Below are 19467 nucleotides of genomic sequence, written 5' to 3' on the forward strand. Positions count from 1 at the left end.
AAATAAAAGACACATTAAAAATAAAATCAAGGTTAAGACACAAGCCATTTAAAGTTGGCATATAGGCTATCATGGAGTGTTACAGAGGAATGAAGAGAAAGGACACAGAGGAGAAATGAAAAGAGGTGTGTAATATATTAAGTCATGCCCAAAGGGTTATGTGCACCATGTACTAATAAATGCACCAGAAGGATAAAAGGATGAACAAGGCAGTTCAAAAAGCAATCAAGCCAAGAAAAAGCAAATGCAGGATGGGAAATGAAATGCTAGTGTGAAGTTGCCTATGGATTTCAGTGGAGCAAGGATGATTTTGGATGATCTGCCCCTGTCCCAGAAGAATGGAAAAAAAACCCAGATTGAATTATGAAGTCTTGGAAAACACCTAGGAAAATAAGAGGTATGGAAGTAAAACGAAATGTCAAAAGTGGATGAGAGATGTTTCATAGATCACACTAGAAGGAAAGAAGAGATGAGATAGATAGTGAAATGTCTGAAGCATGGCAATAGTCCATTACTGAGTGTATATGGGCTGAGCAGTGAGACTGCCAGTCACTGGGTCTTGTTTCACATCATTTATAAGGCAGAGAGGTTTCTGAAGAGTGACTGCTCCTTTACAGCTCTGTGTCCCATAGAAGAAGCAGCACCATGAGAGGTTCTGAGGTCCTGCTGTCACACAGACCAGTTGCAGCTTAGCAAACTGGGAATCCCCAAGGATCCTAGCAGAAGGGAACAAGGCAAATGGCAGGATTACAGCCCTGGGCTTCAAGAGAGTAGGCTTTGGCCTGTTTAAGGTCCTGATTGGAAGAATCCCATGGGAGGCACTTCTGGATAGAAGATGGGTCCAGGACAGCTGATTATTTTTCCAGGGTCAACTCCTCCAAGCTTAAGAATGGTCCATTCCTATGTGCAGTAAATCAAACAAAAGTGGCACAAAGCCTGCATGGTGAGCAAGGTGGTCCCAATTAAACTCAAACATTAAAAATGAGTGCACAAGAGGTGGAGCTAGGGACAGGTGACCAGCAGGAGTATAGAGGCACTGTCTGAGCATGCAGGGATAGGTTTAGGAAAGCCAAACCCCAAATCAGATGGAGTACTTCAAAGGATGTGAAAAGCAGTAAGAAAGGCAAGCACATCAGTATCAAAATGAAGACTATGGAAAATGTGGATCTGCTGCTGAATGGGGCAGGGGACCTGATGACAAGAGACTAAGAAAAGGCTAAAGTATTCAATGTCTTCTTTGCCTTGGTTTTTACTGCTAGGATTTACCCTCAGGAACAGCACCTGAGACCAGCGTAGGAGTTTGGAGTAATGAAAAATTAACACCTGTAACAGAGGAACAAGTTAGAGACTATTTAAGCAAACTGGACACACAGAAGTCCAATGAGATAGTTGCAAAAGTGCTGAGGGAGCTGGCCAATGCCATTGTAAGACTGCTCATATCTAGCTATGAAAGTTCATGGTGACAGGGGGAGTTTCCTGAGGACTGGAAGAAAGCAAGTATTATTCCTTCAAGAAAGAGGAGTGTCCAGGAAAATACAGACTTAATAGTCTCACCTTGATCCCTGGGAAGGTTATAGAGCAATTTCCTCTGTGAAACATTTTCAAACCTATTAAGGGCAAGGTGATTGGCAGTAGTCAGCATGAATTTACAAGGGACCAGCTGTGCCTCACCAGCCTGATAGCCTTTCTTGATGAAATGAATGACTGAGAGGACAAGGGGAGACAAGGCATGGGGGTTGGTTTCTCTTTTGACTTCAGCACCATCTCCCGCAGTATCTTCATAGACAAACCATTGAATTATAGACTAGCTAAGTGAACAGTAAGGCATATTGAAAACTGGATGAACTGCTGGGATCTGAGGGTTGTGATCAGTGGTGTTAACATCAGCTGGAACCTAGTCACTAGTTGTGTATCTCAGGAGTCAACACTGGGCCTAATGCTGTTTAACATCTCTATTAAAGACCTGGATGTGAGACTTACTACACCCTTGAGTTTGCTACATAGAAAACGGGAAGGAGTAGATAATACATCAGAGACTATATACAAGGAGAGGCTAAGAAAGCTGGGACTGTTCAGCCTGCAGATGGGAAGGCTGAACAGGATTTTATCCATGTGTTTAAATGCTTGCTTAAGAAGTTGGGGAGGGGAGAAAACAGAGCCAGGCTCTTCACAGTGGCACCCAGTGACAGGACAATAAGCAATGGGTACAAACTGAAACACAGAAAAATCTTTTTGAACATCAGGAAACACTTTTTTACTGTGGGAACGGTTGAGCACCAGCACAAGTTTCCCAGAAAGGCTGTGGAGTGTCCATCCTTTGAGATATTCAAAACCCAGCTGGACACAGCTCTGAGCAACCAGCTTTAGGTGACCCAGCTTTGAGCAGGGGGTTAGCATGACTTCCAGAGATCCCTTCCAGTCTCAACTATTCTGTGATGCTGTGATACAAGCTTCAGATGTGAATGAACCTAATTGTTTTTCTTAGAGTCCCTTTTGGTAACGGATTATGGAAATCACATAAAAGAGGTTACAGCATCAGGTACAGTCATTTTCACCACCACAGAATGGGTTACAATTTTAATATAAAGACTTCCAGATAATTCTAGATTAAGTTATTAATGAAACCTGCTGATGAGTAGCTATGCTGATAAGTTGAAGACACTGACAAAAATCAGGTATAGGAACACTGAATACAACAAATATCTCCTGAACATAGCAATATAGAGGTCATATTCACTGCTGCACTCTGAGGAGGAGAGGCTTGAGGCCCCATAGCCCACACATAATTTCTATGGAACAGAGCATATAATCAATATATGGTACACTTCTCCTGTCAGACAGGAGACAGTAAGAATTTGAGGAGCAAGTCAGAGGACTGTCTTCTGCAAAAAAATACATAGACTCCATTTATTGTCCCTAGAGATTTTCCTTTTTATAAATCTGGCAGTAGCATTTCAGTAACTTGTATGATACTTTGGCTTGTTTCTTTTTCAGCTGAACTGTATTTATTTTGGGAAGTACCTATTTGCAGGAGTGACTGCATGTACACTGTGTAAAACTAGTCTACAAATACAGGAGCTGGGCAGAAGCAGAACTAGAAGGGCATTTTTCCATAGATACTGTGGTATCACTATAAGCCTGGCTCCAGACCCATGGAAGCACACATCCTACTCCTTCAATTTTTAGAAATTGCGTGGCCCTAAGGAGCACAAACCCGTTCCAGCTCTTCTGTGTGCTTAAAAGTGCCCTGTATGGTACCATTTGTAGTGGGATCCCCTAGGGTTCATCTATTTACATGACAAGCACTTCGTATTAGTCTGCTCACAATCCCTTCGTTCTGTTTTACAGAAGCTAGCTATGTTATTTAATGCACAGAGAAATAAACCAACCACAGGCATTGCTGTCATGATTTTTACAGCTTATACAGTTGACACATTGAAGGCATTTGTCAGGAGAACTCACCAGATAGAGTCTTTTGTCAGTTTGGTGTCCAGTTTCCCTTCATCATCCAGAAAGAAGTCCAACTGTAAATTGGCATTGTTATCATGAGCAGAACTATAGTTGGTAATGAGTCTTGCAGGTATCCCCAGGCACCTCAGAACTGTGGCAAAGAGAGAAGTGTGATGAGAAGGACAATATGAAGATTGTGCTCATGGATGACAGGATGAGAGGAGAGAAACTATTAATAACAAGAATAAATTGGGAAAACTTTATCAAATCAACCCAAATATTTCTTGATATCCTGTCTTCATATAAAATATGTTAAATATTTTATTTGGTCCCAAAATTATGAACATTCAAGATATGTAATGGTGCAATGGTTATAACCTAAACAGCTGATTATCAGTAGTTTTAGAACAGTCTTGCATAGTGACTACATTGTAGCTTTCCAGGGCAAATCTGGGTGCAGTGGGTCAACTCCATGACCAAATGTGATACAAAGAAAAATAATTTTGAGCTTTTAAGAAATGGAAAATGTATTATGTCTCCTAGTAACAGTAAACTAGAAGAATCATGAAAGTACACTAAAGAGAAAACTAATAGAAAGCATAAAATTTTGGTTAATTTAGAGTTTTCCTGTTTCACATCTGCTGTCAGAAGGGGTCTGAAGAACACAAAGAATAAAGCAGAAAATGATTTCTAATAAGGGACAAAGATGCAATATTTGCAAGTGAATTGTCAGAGTTAGTTTGAACAAAATAGATTCTATTGATTGCTAAGTAGCAGTATTTTGGAGTCAATAGTCCCTTCTCATAAAGGATCTTAAAAGGAGGATCAAAAAAGAACCCTCCTCCTAAATCTCAGAGCATCACAATGCAGCACTGGTGACACTTCCACCCATTTGACAAGTGGTAAATTTGGGAAACATGGAAATGCTACGGCTATGTCTGAAGTGCAGTACTGCATCATTAGGCATCTGTGTTTGTGGTGCACCCTGACTGATAAACAGGCATGGAGCATGGCCCCAGGGGGGGACTGGGGCTGCAGGATGACACAACAGCTCAGCTTCTCCAGATTAAATATTTTGTCTCTCTGCCAAAAAAAGTTCTTGTTTTCCAATTTAGGAGCCAACACGGTTCTGCAGAAAACAGAGGAGGGCTGTTCTTTTGAACAGGAGAATGTTTTTACTGAAAATCCTGTTTAAAAATAGTTCTGATACTGCAATGTTGAACAGCCCTTGCTCCTACTGCTGAGTTTTGTATATTCATTAGTGTCACTACTGTGACTCCCAATAAAGTATAACGCTACACATTCATTTCAAGTTCCTGGATGACAAATTACCTGGGTGCATCCAATACCATATGTACCTATTGATTAAACTTAATTCAAGTGCCCTCCCAGGCTTGCAGCACACGAGCCATCAAGGCTCATTGAAAATAATTTGTCTGACAATTTCGAGATTAATGACCGTTTTTCAGAATGTTTTAGCATTTTTAATGGATGACTATCCAGAATGTACAATATTGTAACCTTGGAAAGCTGGACTGATCACAATGATAAAATGTTGGCAGCTAAGGAAGACTCAAAATCAGCTCAAATCAATCCTGTGAGTTGCAAATGGGTGTTTGGACCTTTACTGTCCTCTCTATGCAGCAGTCAGCAGCTGGACATGTTGATGGCTACCTATCAGATCAACCACTGGACAACATTTTCATTTTATAATGGTCAACAGACTTTATATTTCAGCAATCTTTGCAGCAGTCCAAAGTGCCATGTCTCTGACTTGACCAACTTAGCCAGCAAACTGAATCTAGTTTTTCCCCAAATAAATATGTCCCTCCATTTAACACAGTAGACTCCAGGTTTCTGCTGCATTTCTCCAGTTTCACAGTGGCTTGCAGGCAAAATACTTTGTAGTGGTGATTCAGGGCCAGTGCAGAAAGAAGGAGAGAGAACTAGTGTATGTGTTTGTCTGTGATCTAGAAAAAACCTGATGAGGCAATGGCCAGAGAACAAAAGAGGCCTGTGAAAGCCACTACAAGAAACTGTATCCATAGGAAATGTTTGCAAGAGCCTTTTTGAACCCATTGCATTGTGCAGAGGCACAGAAGCATCATGTACAGACCTCAGGTACTGAAGGAAATAGACAACTTTCAGATTCTTTGGATGATGATTGCTCATTATCCCACTGCATCTGGAATAAAATGAACCATTTCATGTGTCAAAGGATGGAGCACCTGCCAGCACCTCCCCAAATCAAAACAGGAGCCTCTCCAGATATATGAAAGAGAACCTGGACATATGCAAAGCATTTGACACTGTCCTACATGACATCCTTGTCTCTAAACTGAAGAGACATGGATTGACAGATGGATCACTTATTGAAATTGGCTGGATGGTCGCAATGAGTTGCAGTCAACAGCTTGGTGTCCAAGTGGAGACCGGTGACAAATGGTGTTCCTCAGGAGTCAGTACTGGAACTGGCACTGTTTAACATCTTTGTCAGTGGGTTTGAGTGTGCCCTCAGCAAGTTTGCCAACAACACCAAACTTTGTGGGCAGGTCAACTAACTGTGGGGAAGGGATGCTAACCAGAGGGACCTTGGCAGGCTGGAGAAGTGGTCCAATGCCAACTACATGAAGTTCAACAAGGCCGATTGCAAGTTCCTGCACCTGGGTTGGGATAATCCCAAGTACAAACACAGGATGGATGGAGAATGGATTGAGAGCAACCCTGAGGAGAAAGACTTGGGGGTACTGGTTGATGAGAAACTCAACCTTTCCTATGAAGACAGGCAGAGAGAGTTGGGGTTGTTCAGCCTGGAGAAAAGAAGGCTCCGCAGAGACCTAAAGAAGGCTCTGCAGACCTTAAGGCAGACTTCCAGTACCTAAAGGGGGCCTATAAGAGAGCTGGAGAGGGACTTTTTGCAAGGGCAAGTAGGGATAGGACAAGGGGGAATAGCTTTAAACTGAAAGAGGGTAGGTTTAGATTATGTATAAGGAAGAAGTTCTTCACTATGAGGGTGGTGAGGCACTGACACAGGTTGCCCAGAGAAGTTGTGACTGCCCCATTCCTGGCAGCGCTCAAGGTCAGGTTGGATGGGGGTTTGAGTAACCTGGTTTAGTAGGAGATGTCCCTGCCCCATGGCAGGGGGGTTGGAACTAGATGATATTTAAGGCACCTTCCAACCCAAAACATTCTATGACTCTATGAGAAGCACAGAAATCTGAAACTACATCCCCTACAGCAGCTATGAGAAGCATGTGCTAGCAGAAGGCTAGATGGACAGAAGGCAGCTTTATTTCTGAGGTCCTTGCTGTTTTGAATAGCTCTTGCACTACCTCAGGTAACCAAAATGAGCTATGAAATTCAATTATCCAGATTGTAGGAAAATTATATACAAAATGAAGCATACATGTACAGAACAAGCAAAAATAAAGTGAATATCCAGAGATGTCCAGGGTTGCCTGAGGGTGAAAGAGCCAGTCTTGCAACTTGTCTTTAATTATTCCATTTCCATGTTTGCTGCAGAAGGTGAGTGATTAGCATCCTTCACTTTTGATAGAAGTATAATATAAAGAGAAGTACAATGCCATTCCTTGAGACAGCAATATGTGACAGTATTGAGACAGATGAAAAGGGGAAAGAGTTCACAGAGAGTTTTTCTGTAATTTCCTTTTCACAGCTTAAATATAAGGACCAAATCTTAGACATTCAGCTGTGTCTGAAAAGTACTTGATGTAAAGTAGGCTCCAAGCCTGCAGAAATACACATTGTATTCCTTTGGTCCTAAGCTGATCTGGTCCCTCCCAGGTTGATACTTCAATGCATATGTTGATGGTGCTTATAAGGAAGATCAGCTGGGCTTAAGAGAGACGCTTTAAGTATCTGTTCAGCTTCTTCTGTGGGCCAGCACTGTAAGCATAGGAACTGCTTGACTAGATCTATGCTGGCACTTGACATAAGCACTACTTTCAAAGTCTGGTTCCTATTATCTGTATAACACACATTTTTTACACTCTCAGAGTTTTTCTTGACTGCTAATATGCTTGCAGTGTGTTCAAGTATATTAGTAGATAATGCTGTTAGAAAGTGTTAGACAGTAAAAAATGGGACCAATCCAACACTGCTTTCCCTACTGGGTATTACAACATGCAACACCCCGTTTGCTGCAGCATTGGAACTCTAGTTTGAGCAAGTGTGGTTAGACTTGATCTTGTAGTGCTAGACAATTCATAAACCAGGCCAGCATTTTCCATATTGTTCTGGCTCACAAACTCCACAGAAAAAGTTAACAGTGGCCAGTAGACAGGTACTGCTACAGCGCATGTCAGTTTTGCTGAGAACAATCAGTAGGTGATGTTTGGCCGTTTTGAAGCAGAAACACTATATACCTTATTGGGTAATATTTTCATGTTGCAGATCTAGATAAATAACCCCCTGTTCATCTCAGATTTCCTAACTAACTTTCTCTCTCCCAAACTTACCCTTGTGAGTCACTGAACACATTTTACAGAACCAATAGTTAACAGATTTGTGTGGAAGAGCAGCCAAACTGAAGGAGATGCCAAAGGTTTATTTAAAACCATCTATTTTAGCCATATATTTTTAAATATCTCTGCTATTGACTCCTGAACATCACAGAGCCAGGAAGTATTTTAGTTAGTTTAACCAAAAAGCTCTCTCTGTTATGTAAGAATCACGTAACAGTGTGGAGTTTTTCTCACTGATACCTACATGTATTGAAGACACCAGCAAAGACCCAGCACTGGCCATACCGCACAGGTTGCTTAGAACTGTAATACTCCAAGAGAATATCCACACTTCCTGTCCAGGCTGAAGGTGCGACACCGTAAGTGTATGTATTGTCCCAGGATCCAGCAATCACACCATTATCATCCTTGGAGTTGATCTGAGGACAAAGGAAACAACCATTAGGGATGTCAGAGACTGAATATAAAAGAGCTCTTTAACCCAGCAGACAAAGATAGAATGGGAGAGCCTGAATATAGTCAATTTTAGCCTAAAAGTAAGGTAGAAATGTTTAATTATGAAGGTATGAGATGAATAAAGCAATCTTGCTAAAGGCCATGGATTCTCCATCACTGAACAATTTTGAAAGATGGTCAGACTCTTAAAAAAAATGGTGAAATTAAACAACCACACTGAGTGTTCATGTTGCCAGTTTAGTAAGTTTTATTAACATTAAACATGCTTACAGATATGCTTTTTAAATAAACATTATCAGTTATACATGGATAAGCAAGCCTCAGAAATATTAAGCTGGAAGCTTTCCTAACATTGTCTGGTTTTCTGTCCACATAAGCCCAAAGATTTTAATAAAATCACTCCTGATTTACAGCAGATCAAGAGGAGAATCAGTCCACTGTTATTTTTAGAGCAGAAACTAATTTCTTTGGTCCAGCACATATGAAAACAAGAAGGAATTTGCTGTGTAAGTTTCCCCCTGGTAAGATTATACAGAGCAAAGAGTTTTGCTGACTAATGGCTATACTGATAGGCATTAATGAGCAATATATCTCCTAGCTGCAATTTGAACTAAACCAGTTGAGGCTGTGCAAAAATCTCATTCGCTCTGTGCCTTTTAATTATGCTAATGTGGAACAGCTACACACCAGCCAAATAAATCACAATTCTCATTTAAAAGCTTTTGACTGGATTAACTACTGTTTTATAATTAGAAAATCGACTTCCTGTGAACCCTAGGATTGAATAAAGATAAGTATTCAGAGTCATAACCCAAGGGTTAAGGGGTTGTGCCCATCTCACTGTTGTGGGAAACATGCCAAGAAAATAGACATTTCAAGGGCAGGGCAGCACCCTGATCTTCAGGCTCTCCTCTGGCTGTAAAGAGAGGAAGAAGGGGTGACTCTACACACTCTGTAATGTCAGAATGCCTCAGGAGGATTCCAGTGTGGGGGCACTTCCTCAGATGAGCTCAGCACCAGCACATTTCAACTTGAGCAAGAGTGAGGCCAAGGACAACAGATGGGACTTCAACATCTCTTGGCCATGTCCTACTGAGGTCCAGATATCAGGTGGCCAAAACTCCCACCCAGCTATGGCCTAATCTTGCAGATTAGACCTGCAGTCCATTGACTCCTGTATTTCCAATGATGAATACTCTGCCTCTCTAAAATGTTTGAGTGGCTCAAAACCTAAGTAACACTCAAGCCTTCTTTGGTTTCATAAATTCTGTGCTGTTCTGCCCTTAGGGTTTCCATGCTCCCTGTACGAGGGACTCTTTACATCTGCTAACCCAGGAATGAAGGAACCACATTAAATTCTTATTTCTATCTGAAGGTCTGAAGCCATATTTCTAATGTCTGAGATGAAAGAGTTAACCAAAAGGTTAACAGAGAAAAAGAAGTGGGGGTGTTCACAATACTTCTTGCTGAAGCTATTCCGTTTCACATGTTGCTATGCAAGATTCAGCATGTGGCACTGAGGGGCTGGAGATTCCATTTCTATGTAATCTAAGACAAGAGCATATTCTCTTAAAACCTGGGCACTAAAGTGGTTTAAAGCATTATCTCAGCCAGGATGATAATCAGCTCCTGCAGCCATGTTTTGTGGACACACATACAGCTGTGGGTATTCAATGGCTGCCTTGGGAGAACACCTAATGACACTAGCTTGATGATTAGAGTATTATTCTGGGCAGAGGAAGTCCTCTGTTTAGACCTCTAGAAGGCAGAGTCAAGGACTCAGCCTCTTCCTTCCACATGCTGGATGAGTCTTCCACCTTGAACATAAGGGATGGGGCTGCTCTTGCACCCACATGACTCCTGTGCCTAGTAGCTGGAAAAAGTGGAGATATGGAAAGTTTTCTCCTTACTTTTTGCTTCTAGTTATTTTAGGTACTTCCATTCCAAGTGTTGTAAGTTTTGTGGACCCCATATTTAAGAGGACAACTCTCACAGTGTTTTCATCTGGGGTCAAGGTAGCACACATAAATGTTCTCAGCTGAACTAGGCCATTTGGGGCTCAAAAATCAGACACAGTAATGGTTGCAGCATCTTAAGATCACATGGAGGTTAGTGATAGAGTCCACATCAAGTATCTCAGCTCCCTGTCCCAAATTCCACCCATGTCTCCTTGCTGTCCTTGGCAGAGTTTTCTCAATTACCTCAGCTAATGGAAAATGAGCAGTGTCACAAGAAATGTTATCATGCCTAGAGTGCAATGTCTAGAAGTAACTTTCCTGCCAATGAGGTACAACTATTAGGAAAATGTGATGAACCAGCATAAGTATTTCACCTTTAGTAGAGTAAAATAAAAAGCCAGACCCTAGAGGTCAGAATGGACAATTGATCTGGCACCTGTTGGAGTAAGCACATTGGGGCATGAGGGCCAGCCAGTTCAATCAGCCTGGCTTTGATTTCTAGCATGAGGCATCTCTGCCTGTGGCAAGGGGTTTGGAACTAAATGATCTTAAGGTCTTTTCCAGCCCTAACTATTCTATGATTCTATGATTTACAAGTAATTTCTGACACGTATTAGACATTCATTACATACCACTGCTGAAGCAACACGGCAGATTTTGATTGGGTTTCCACGCCCAGAGAGCTCCAGTTCTGCCTTGTCCATCAGGAACAGGCAAGCATCCAGAATGTTCTCTTCAAACTAGATAAAAGAAAATAAAAAGGGAAACAACAAGGAAAATTGAATCACTTTTTATTCTGGAAAGCAAAGACAAAGTTATATTTTACTGTTGTTATGTAGCTCGTCAGCCTAGTGAAGTCAAAGTTCTCTGGTTAAAAATACAAACTTTCTTCTAGAATAATTGCCTATGTATGGCAGAAAAAAAGGTGAGAGGCTGTGAGGGAGAGTGTAATTTTCAATTCAATCTCAGTCCGGTTTCCAGAAGGTTGAAATGACAACACAGCCTTTCTGACAGAACATAAAATTTTAAGTGCTAACAAGTATATAATAGGAAGATATTATAATAATAACTACAAGAAGCTGGTCGGCTCATGAAGGACTTCATGTCCTTCACAGATTTTAGACCTGTTAATTTCAGGACTTCTCAGACACAGGCAATGCAATGCTGGGAAGCCGAGCAATAAGTAGCTTGCCACAGATAATTCAAAGACACATTTTAAAATTCATTTTTAAGTCTCTTTTAAATTAACAACCAAACACTGATTATATAGATTAATCCTGGACTACAAAACGTAGATGTCAAAAAAAACCAAGTAACCTAAAGTAGTCTTCTTTGAAAATAGAATGAAAAGGTACATTTTCTTTGATCCAACATGAACAAGCACAAGAATGAATTGAGGGCAGAGGTGCCTAAATAGACCAGAAACTATTTGTCACAGAACTTGCCCTGCAGTGTATTTCATTTTCCTGAGGAGAAACTGCATAGCAAAGGAAAATACCTCTCCCCTAGTAAATGGTAGGAGACAGGGGAAATGCACATTAATGAAACAAGTATCTTCTAGATACACAACTGTATATTAGCGTTCAAGACAGTGACAGAAACTCTACAGAGTTCATCCCCTTGCTGTGTTAGGTTTTACGTTCTGTGCTTGCATCCTTAAAGATGCAATTCTCTCTAACAGGATTTTTGCTCTCATGTTGCTACTAGAGCTGTGTTGATTTTGCAGCTGTCTCCAGATGGGCTTAGGGCTCCTTGGCAGATAAGGGAGATCTTAAGATTTGCCTCCTGAAGAAAGTGAGCAAAAGCCCAGACCAGGCTGCTGCTTTGGCTGCCTTGGGAAAGGCAAAGGAGAAGATAATCTGAGGTGCTGGAAAGGAAGCCCAAAAGAGTCAAGACTGCTGCTGTTGCTGCACAGAGGATGAGCGGGCTGGGGGTGACATCGTAGGCAGCAGCAGAGCTCTGGCATAAACCAAGAAAATAGAGGCACCACAATGTTTTACCACTCTCAGATATTTCCTGGCCAAGGAAAGTCCCTTTTTCTGCCTGTCTTGAGCCTGCCTGGCTTTCATTGCTCAGGTTACCACCGCCATATGGATCCTTCTCAGCAAACAAGGCAACAGACCTCTTTCATCATCACCCACACATGCACTGAATTACTTTCTCTGGAGTGGATGTTCACTAGTGAGTAACACCTTATAGTCTGAACAAAACTGTATTAATGGTATTTGGGCAAATAGGGAAAAAAGAGATCAGTGTTTCCCAGGGACCAACTCCTAATATTGTATCATCCCTGAGAAGCTGTATAATTGCACAGTAGACTCTCTAGTCTTCTCCACTGGTATTTGATGTAAATAATCTTGGGTGGAAAGATGCTGTGGAGATGCTCCTTGCCATTATCCTCATAGCAGATAATGTAAACTCTGAACCCTCATAGCAATCCTTCTTGTTTCAAGATCACTTCTCTTCTGGTCTGGCCCAATGACTTATCTCTTTCATAGGATCAAAATCTGCTTTCTGCACTTCAAGTCATCAGTAGTGCCTAAGACCTCAGTTAAATTAATAAGAAGTTTACCCTGCAAATTAAATATTTCTCATCTACAGTTTATGAGACACTGTCAATCTTGCCAGCATTTACAGAAAGAATGAAAAGAAATTGCTATCAGGGTTGTTGCCATCCACCTTAGCATTTACAAAATTATATGAATGCTTGTGAAATAACTGCATTAACAGCAGAAGAGATAGGAACAGCTGTAAAGTCTAGCTGCCTTACACTGTTGCAGTAGGATGCAGAGTAGCCTTAACTCTAAATCCAGTTTTGCTCTTCTTCACTATCCAGGGATTTGAAAACATTAAATCAAACTAAATCCTGCTCTCATTCTTGGCTTGAAAATGCTGTCTAGAGAGAAGTGGAATGGGAACACAGCACTTATGAGGCTGAACACTTCTGAAATGTCAGAGGAACTAGAGCAGCAGTAGGTAGCCAGGACAAGTGAGTGAACTTGGGCCATGTGCAGGCACTGTCTGCTCAACGCAAGTTGAAATAGAAATAAACCAAATTCAGGACCAAGGAACTTTGTCAAAGCCACCTGGGAGAGACTGAAGAAATAAAACAAGGCATGAGAAAGTACATAGGCAAAGGGGTTCTGTTTACACATGGACATGCATTGTATTACAGAGCAATGTGTTTAGTTGGGCTGGCCTTCAGTGGGTATCCTCTTTTATGCTCAACTGTTTCTAATAGATGACATTCTATTGAAATCAAAGTCAAAAGGGCTGTTTGCACTAGTTAGGGCTGTATTTCTCACAGTCAGTTGCAAGCATATGTGATCTCCTACTGATTATGGTCTGATCTGACCAAATGCACATGTCATGGAATTACATTTGCACAGTGGGCTGCAAAGCTAATGCAGCTCAACATGTGGACATGAGACAACTCATGAGGGCAACAAGAATTCTGTGACCACCTGCCTAATTTTATTTTTCTCACCAAACCCCCTCAACATTAGATGAATAATATAGCACCCAGATTCTGACATTTCACAGCTAGAGGATTCCTATGTGCCTAGATTTCTTCCAAAGCAAAATTTCCTCTGAATTCCCTGTGGGCTTTTCTGAGTGACTGACTACGCTTTCTTAGAAGAAAGGAATCGCAGTCATGTTACAAGGAACACCTCCATCCTCATTCATTAGAGCCATGTTTCAATTGCTTTGTTGTTTTTATCCCTTGGTCCATATTTCTTGCCTTTCCTCCTCTCATGTTGGTGCTTCTCATTAAATACAGCAGCTGTGAGAATAATCTCCCACTAGTAACCCAGTTTTGAACTGTATGTTCTTTATTAATTTACAACCTAAGTTAAAGCTTCCAGCTGTCATTGGTCAAAGCAATTTTTAGCCTGATAATATTACCAGGCCCGAGTGTATTTGTATTTCATATATGACCAAATACCTTTCCTACCCATGACTGTATGTGCCCTTATGCTTTTACCTACACTGTCATAAAGGGCTATATATCATAAATATAAAGTGCATACTTGTATTCTATATCCATAATATAGGCCATGCTGCTAGTATTTTTACTTGCTCACAGTAATGCTCTTATTCTTAACATCCAGGATTGTTGAAAATGAGGGAGATGCCTGGTTTTAATGCTTGGAAGTTTTCAGGGTAAGATCAGGAATATCACATCATCCATCTCACTGAGAGTGAGGGAGCTGTACTTCTGCATTCCCCTGCAGTTTGTCTGTTACACCAATACAAAATGACTGATTCCATTAAAGCTCTTTGCTTGACCCCCTTAGATGCATCTGCCACAGTTTTCACATGAGCAAGTGACAGCTAAGAGTGCACCATGGCACAGTGTGGAAATCAGGTCCTCCAACTTCAGACAACATAGGAATGGAAGTACATGACAGAGGACTATGGAGCAGCCCTAACCTCACAGATAGAACTACCTCCTAGCAAAACCAAATAAATAATGCAGTTTCTCAAGGGAGGCTGGTGTTTGTGTCAGGAAGGTGCCAGATTTTCAGAATATAAGCACTTCAGGCCAAGCCAGTATAGGCCATAAATTTAGCATCTCAGGACATAAATCCAGCAGCTGGTTTAAGCAGCACTTTCCACCTCCCGACACTCATTCCCCTCCTTTCCCCTTACATCTGTCACAGAGTCAGTCCCAAATCCAGGAACAGAGCAAGCCCAAAAAATAACCCAGGGAAAAGAAAGAAAAAACAAATAACACAACAACAAAAAACCCAAACCAAAACAAAAACCTCCAAACAGAAATCAAGAAGATGCTTATTCAGCTAGATCAGATCTCCAGTCTGATTCATGCCATGGCTGCACAAGCACTTGCAGGGGGAAGAAAGGGCCAGGAGGGGGCATTTTTGGTCAATTTAAATGCACACCAGCTTTGCCGTCAGGATCCGGCTTCCCAACTCTTATATCAGAGACACCATCAGATTATGGAATTCCTTCCCATCAGCACCTAATTTGAGGGTTATTTTTATCTCAGTCCGGATAACAGTCAGACCCCACAAACAACTTCACTGACACAACCAAAGGAATGGTGCAAAGGCAGAAACTCCCTAAGGCAGTGCTGCTGCAGGAAAAAAGATGAAATTGTACCCTAAAATAAGGAAACAAGAGAGATGTGAGTTCAAAGAGCTCTCCAGGGCAAGCACACCGGCAATGCATTCAGTTCGAGCTCTGAGATTGTCTTTAGCTGACTGAAAGAAAGCAAAGCAGGAAGGACACTTCTGCAAGGCTGTGCCAGGGAGGTGCCATGAAAACTGAATGGATTTGTCACCAAAGTATTAAAGAAATACTTCAATCCTTTCTTCATTGTGCTGTTGTGAAAATCCAGGAGGTGAGATGAGTAGAGCTTACCATATACAAGTGACAGCTAGAGTGAATTTTGCTTGTTTTGATTCTGTACATTAATGCCTTTTGTCATTCTCACACAACTTAACTCTTTCATCCCATTGCGATTTTCAGGCTGGTGAGTGCTTTCAAACAGATTGAGGTAAAATAGTCAACCAGTAAGTCTGATGTTATTGAAGGCATACCAATACTGCACAGCAGCCTGATAAGGAGTGTTTCCCCAGGCTGTAAGAGGTCACTGGAGACTGATGTCAAGTCCAGGCAGCAAAGAAGAGGTTTTACTGCTTGGTTACTGTAGTGAGGAAATTTAAAACTCTGGGATTAAATCACAGTTTGTCATATGAACAAGCTGACCCCCAAGAAGACCAGAATTGTTTCCGCCAAACTCCTAAGGAAGAGTCAAAAAGCAGTACAACCTATTGCAAAAAATCGATCAATGATCAATCAATCAATCAATATTTCTGCTCTTTTGCCAAATCATTTTGATCCTGAAGCAGGAACAACTTAGCAGCAGAAATACTACTGCACTGTGGAAATCTCAGCTAATGATTATAACTTTTATAACTTTGAACAGGCAGTCTCTTAGTATCTGAAATATGCTCCTAAACCAAGATCTTTAAATATTAGCTCTTATAACACTGCTTGTCTGGATTAGACATATACCCACTTCTTACATTTTTAAAATTATGCCCCTTGCCTTTCCGAAGCAGTGACCAGTAATGCACTCCAGAGCCCACAGTCGCAACCACAGTCTGAAGACAAACTCACTTGCCGTCCTACTGAGAGCAGCCAGGGAAGGTCTAAATAGCTCACCTGACCGTAACTCCAGCTTCTTAATTTTATGTCGTTGATGTTTCCATGGAAAACAATACCAACATCATTCAGGACATATTCTTCCCTTTCCTTCTCATCATCCAGATACACGGCATCCTCTGCATCAGTTCACCGAAAAGAAATGTTAACACAGTTGCTTAGTTTTCATATAGGACAAATAAAACATCTTAGCATATAATACAGTCATCTTTGATAAAAAGCACCCCTCTTCCATCAAAGCATTTCTTGCTTCAACAGAGTACAAGAATAAGGAGGTAGTGACCCAGTCAGGAATATGATATGCGACTTAAAAGCATGTAAAATGCAAAAATGCTGACAACTCCTGTCTGCTTTCTCAGGGTCTGTAAAGTAAGATTAAAATGTCACATCTTATTAGGAATTTTATGATTACTGTGTACCACTAATTTAAAAGTTGGAGCACCATGACGCAATTCTGCATCCACACAAACAGATCAAAGAACAATTTCAAACCTATTAATGTTAATGGAAAACAGCTCAAGTCAAGAGATCTAAAGAAAAATCTGAAGTGTGTTAAAAAAAAAAATGGAATACAGTTTTTATAATGTATTAACAGAAGGGCTTGATTACTTTTTCTGTATGTAAGTTATTGACTGGAGTATCCCTCTCCCATAGCTCAACTGACCAGCTAATACGGGGAGAAATTCAAGTGTCTACATGAAAACTGCAAGTACTTGGAAGAGATCTTTATCAAAATGTATACAAAGGGTATATCCTAGATTGGTCTTATATCAAGAGTCAAGAACATATGCGTGGGCCCTCACCCTGCAAACATGATTTCCAGAAGTAAATAACCCTCTATTAGCATTCATAAATAACCCCAAATGACATGAAACACTCAGACATTCACAGGTATGGAGCAGGTTGTGATTCTGTGATGCTAGAACAGTTGAGGATTTCGTTACTGTACCAATCGTTGTATTTTGAGACTAAGAGATACAGCTTAACATTTAATAGTATGGGAATTAATTAATTTGAGGAAATCAGTAATGTGGTACCAGGTAGGAAATTAAAGGGAACTAATAACCTCTGGTAGTTTAATACGGGCAAACTACCACTCACTACTGTAGATTTCTTCAGCATCCCACTACAAATTACTAGAGGATCATTTAACTTTTAAAAGCCTATTGATTTGTTGTATTTTGTTGAAATGTGAATCAGATTTGTACTTCCTTTTGAACTTCATCTTCACAAGCTTCTTCATTTGCCCATAAAAATGCAATTTGGCTGAAAAAAAAAAGATAAAATCTGAGCCCTCTGAAAAAATCAGTGGTAGACCTCACACTGGCTTCAGCTGCATGAAGGGTTTTGCCAGTCTACACACCTAATCCTGCTGGGAGTTTTGTTTTCTCTGAAGACATATATACAGGAGGGATTATGAATAGATACGTAACATAATGACCTCCACATTGGTCTGCAATGAACGATGCAGAAGCAGGTGCTAGATACAAGACACCTTTATTGCATATGAGGAGATCAGTGCTTCCTATTACTCTTTTGATAGGGCTGTTGTACAGTCTCTGACAATGCCTTCCAAATCCAAGCAAACAGAGAAGCAGCAGGTTTTGCTGGGTTTTCCCTAAGGTGGGAATGTCTGAGACCCACTTTTGCATTTGGTGGAGTGTTGGTATTCACCAGGCTTCTAAGGGCTGGGGCATCAAGAAGTTTCCATATAGGCTTGTCATTACCCCTGACCTAGCGAACCTTTACCCAAGGACAAAGTGGAAGGTCACGGATTTATTATATTTAAAGGGTATTAGGTGAAAGAAAGCATCAAAACTTGACAGTGAATCAAAAAGCTGCAGTCATTTATGCCAGCAAGGTCTCTAATACTTACGAAACTGTATTTTATTAAGGGCCAGCTCCCAGCTCTGAACAAGTTCTGCATAACATCCCACTAAAAATATTGCAGATGTTACAGATCACCTAGGATCCATTTCATCAGGCTGGGTCTACCTGATTTGCTGACTGAACAATTATGTGCATGCTCTCAGTGAGCTTTGAATTTTCTTAAGGCACATCCACACAAATGGTGCAGAGAATGCATTTAAAGAAGGAGAACTCACACCTTCCTCTGTACAGTTCTGCATTCAGTGAAGTGTGTGCATATGCCTTCTTGACAGCTGCTGCTTTCTTTCAGGGATTAAAAATATCAATATTGATCTGGTTGGTATCAACTGAGATGCTTATGTTATTTTGAGACTGCCTGATCTTTGCTAAATCAGATGAAAATTGATTAACTTCCCTGTCAATTATTTTAATATATTTGTGTTTTTTGATAAAGTAAAAAGTGCTTCTGTGTTTCCCAGAGAAGCCAGCTGCTTTGATTTTTGACAGCTTTCACTACCCTTGAGACTGTTTAGAAGAAAATATGAGGCATCTGTGACTACTTTGATGCTAAGCGTGCTCTGCATAGTACAACTCCTAATTATTTTGTGCAAGTGGAGGCTCACATCTGACAAACGGAAGAATTCCATGGAAATGTGCTGGGTTTGTTTGTTCTTCTTCTCTAGCAGTTTAAGGGTTTTTTTTTACTCACTTCTTTCATCCTGGGAAATTACTAAGACACTAGCAATGCTACAAAGAAGCAAATTAGCCTCTGCGCTTCTCTGTTTGAAGATGGATAAGGTGAAAATACACTTCAGGCGAAGACAGTACTGCAGACGAGGAATCCTGCTGAACGCAGGCTCAAGGCTGAGGAATGCAGAACAGCCCTTTCCATTTAGGAAAGTGAATAAGCATGAGAGGACTCAGGCTGCTATGGGGTGACCCCATTCCCACTACAGCAGCTGCCTGGAGCTGGAAATTCTATCTTGTAGTGCAGACAGTGACCGCTGAGCACAACAGCACCACAGATGGGTGGAGGTGGCAATCTTGCCCTGAGTACC

The 19467-nt window shown here is 41.0% G+C and overlaps 1 protein-coding gene across 2 annotated transcripts in view; it reads right to left on the reverse strand.

The window, feature by feature from the left end:
• Positions 1 to 19467, reverse strand: part of F13A1 (coagulation factor XIII A chain) — a 64505-nt gene that overhangs the window by 19342 nt on the left and 25696 nt on the right. For both annotated transcript variants that reach the window (XM_031049723.2, XM_031049722.2), the window contains 4 exons: positions 16541 to 16659; positions 10981 to 11088; positions 8179 to 8353; positions 3463 to 3601 (listed from right to left, as the gene is read on the reverse strand). In XM_031049723.2, coding sequence (XP_030905583.2) covers positions 3463 to 3601; positions 8179 to 8353; positions 10981 to 11088; positions 16541 to 16659 — 541 coding nt within the window. The remainder of the gene's footprint in view (positions 1 to 3462; positions 3602 to 8178; positions 8354 to 10980; positions 11089 to 16540; positions 16660 to 19467) is intronic.

The sequence above is a fragment of the Melopsittacus undulatus genome, chromosome 1 (assembly GCF_012275295.1).
Source record: "Melopsittacus undulatus isolate bMelUnd1 chromosome 1, bMelUnd1.mat.Z, whole genome shotgun sequence".
NCBI lineage: Eukaryota > Metazoa > Chordata > Aves > Psittaciformes > Psittaculidae > Melopsittacus > Melopsittacus undulatus.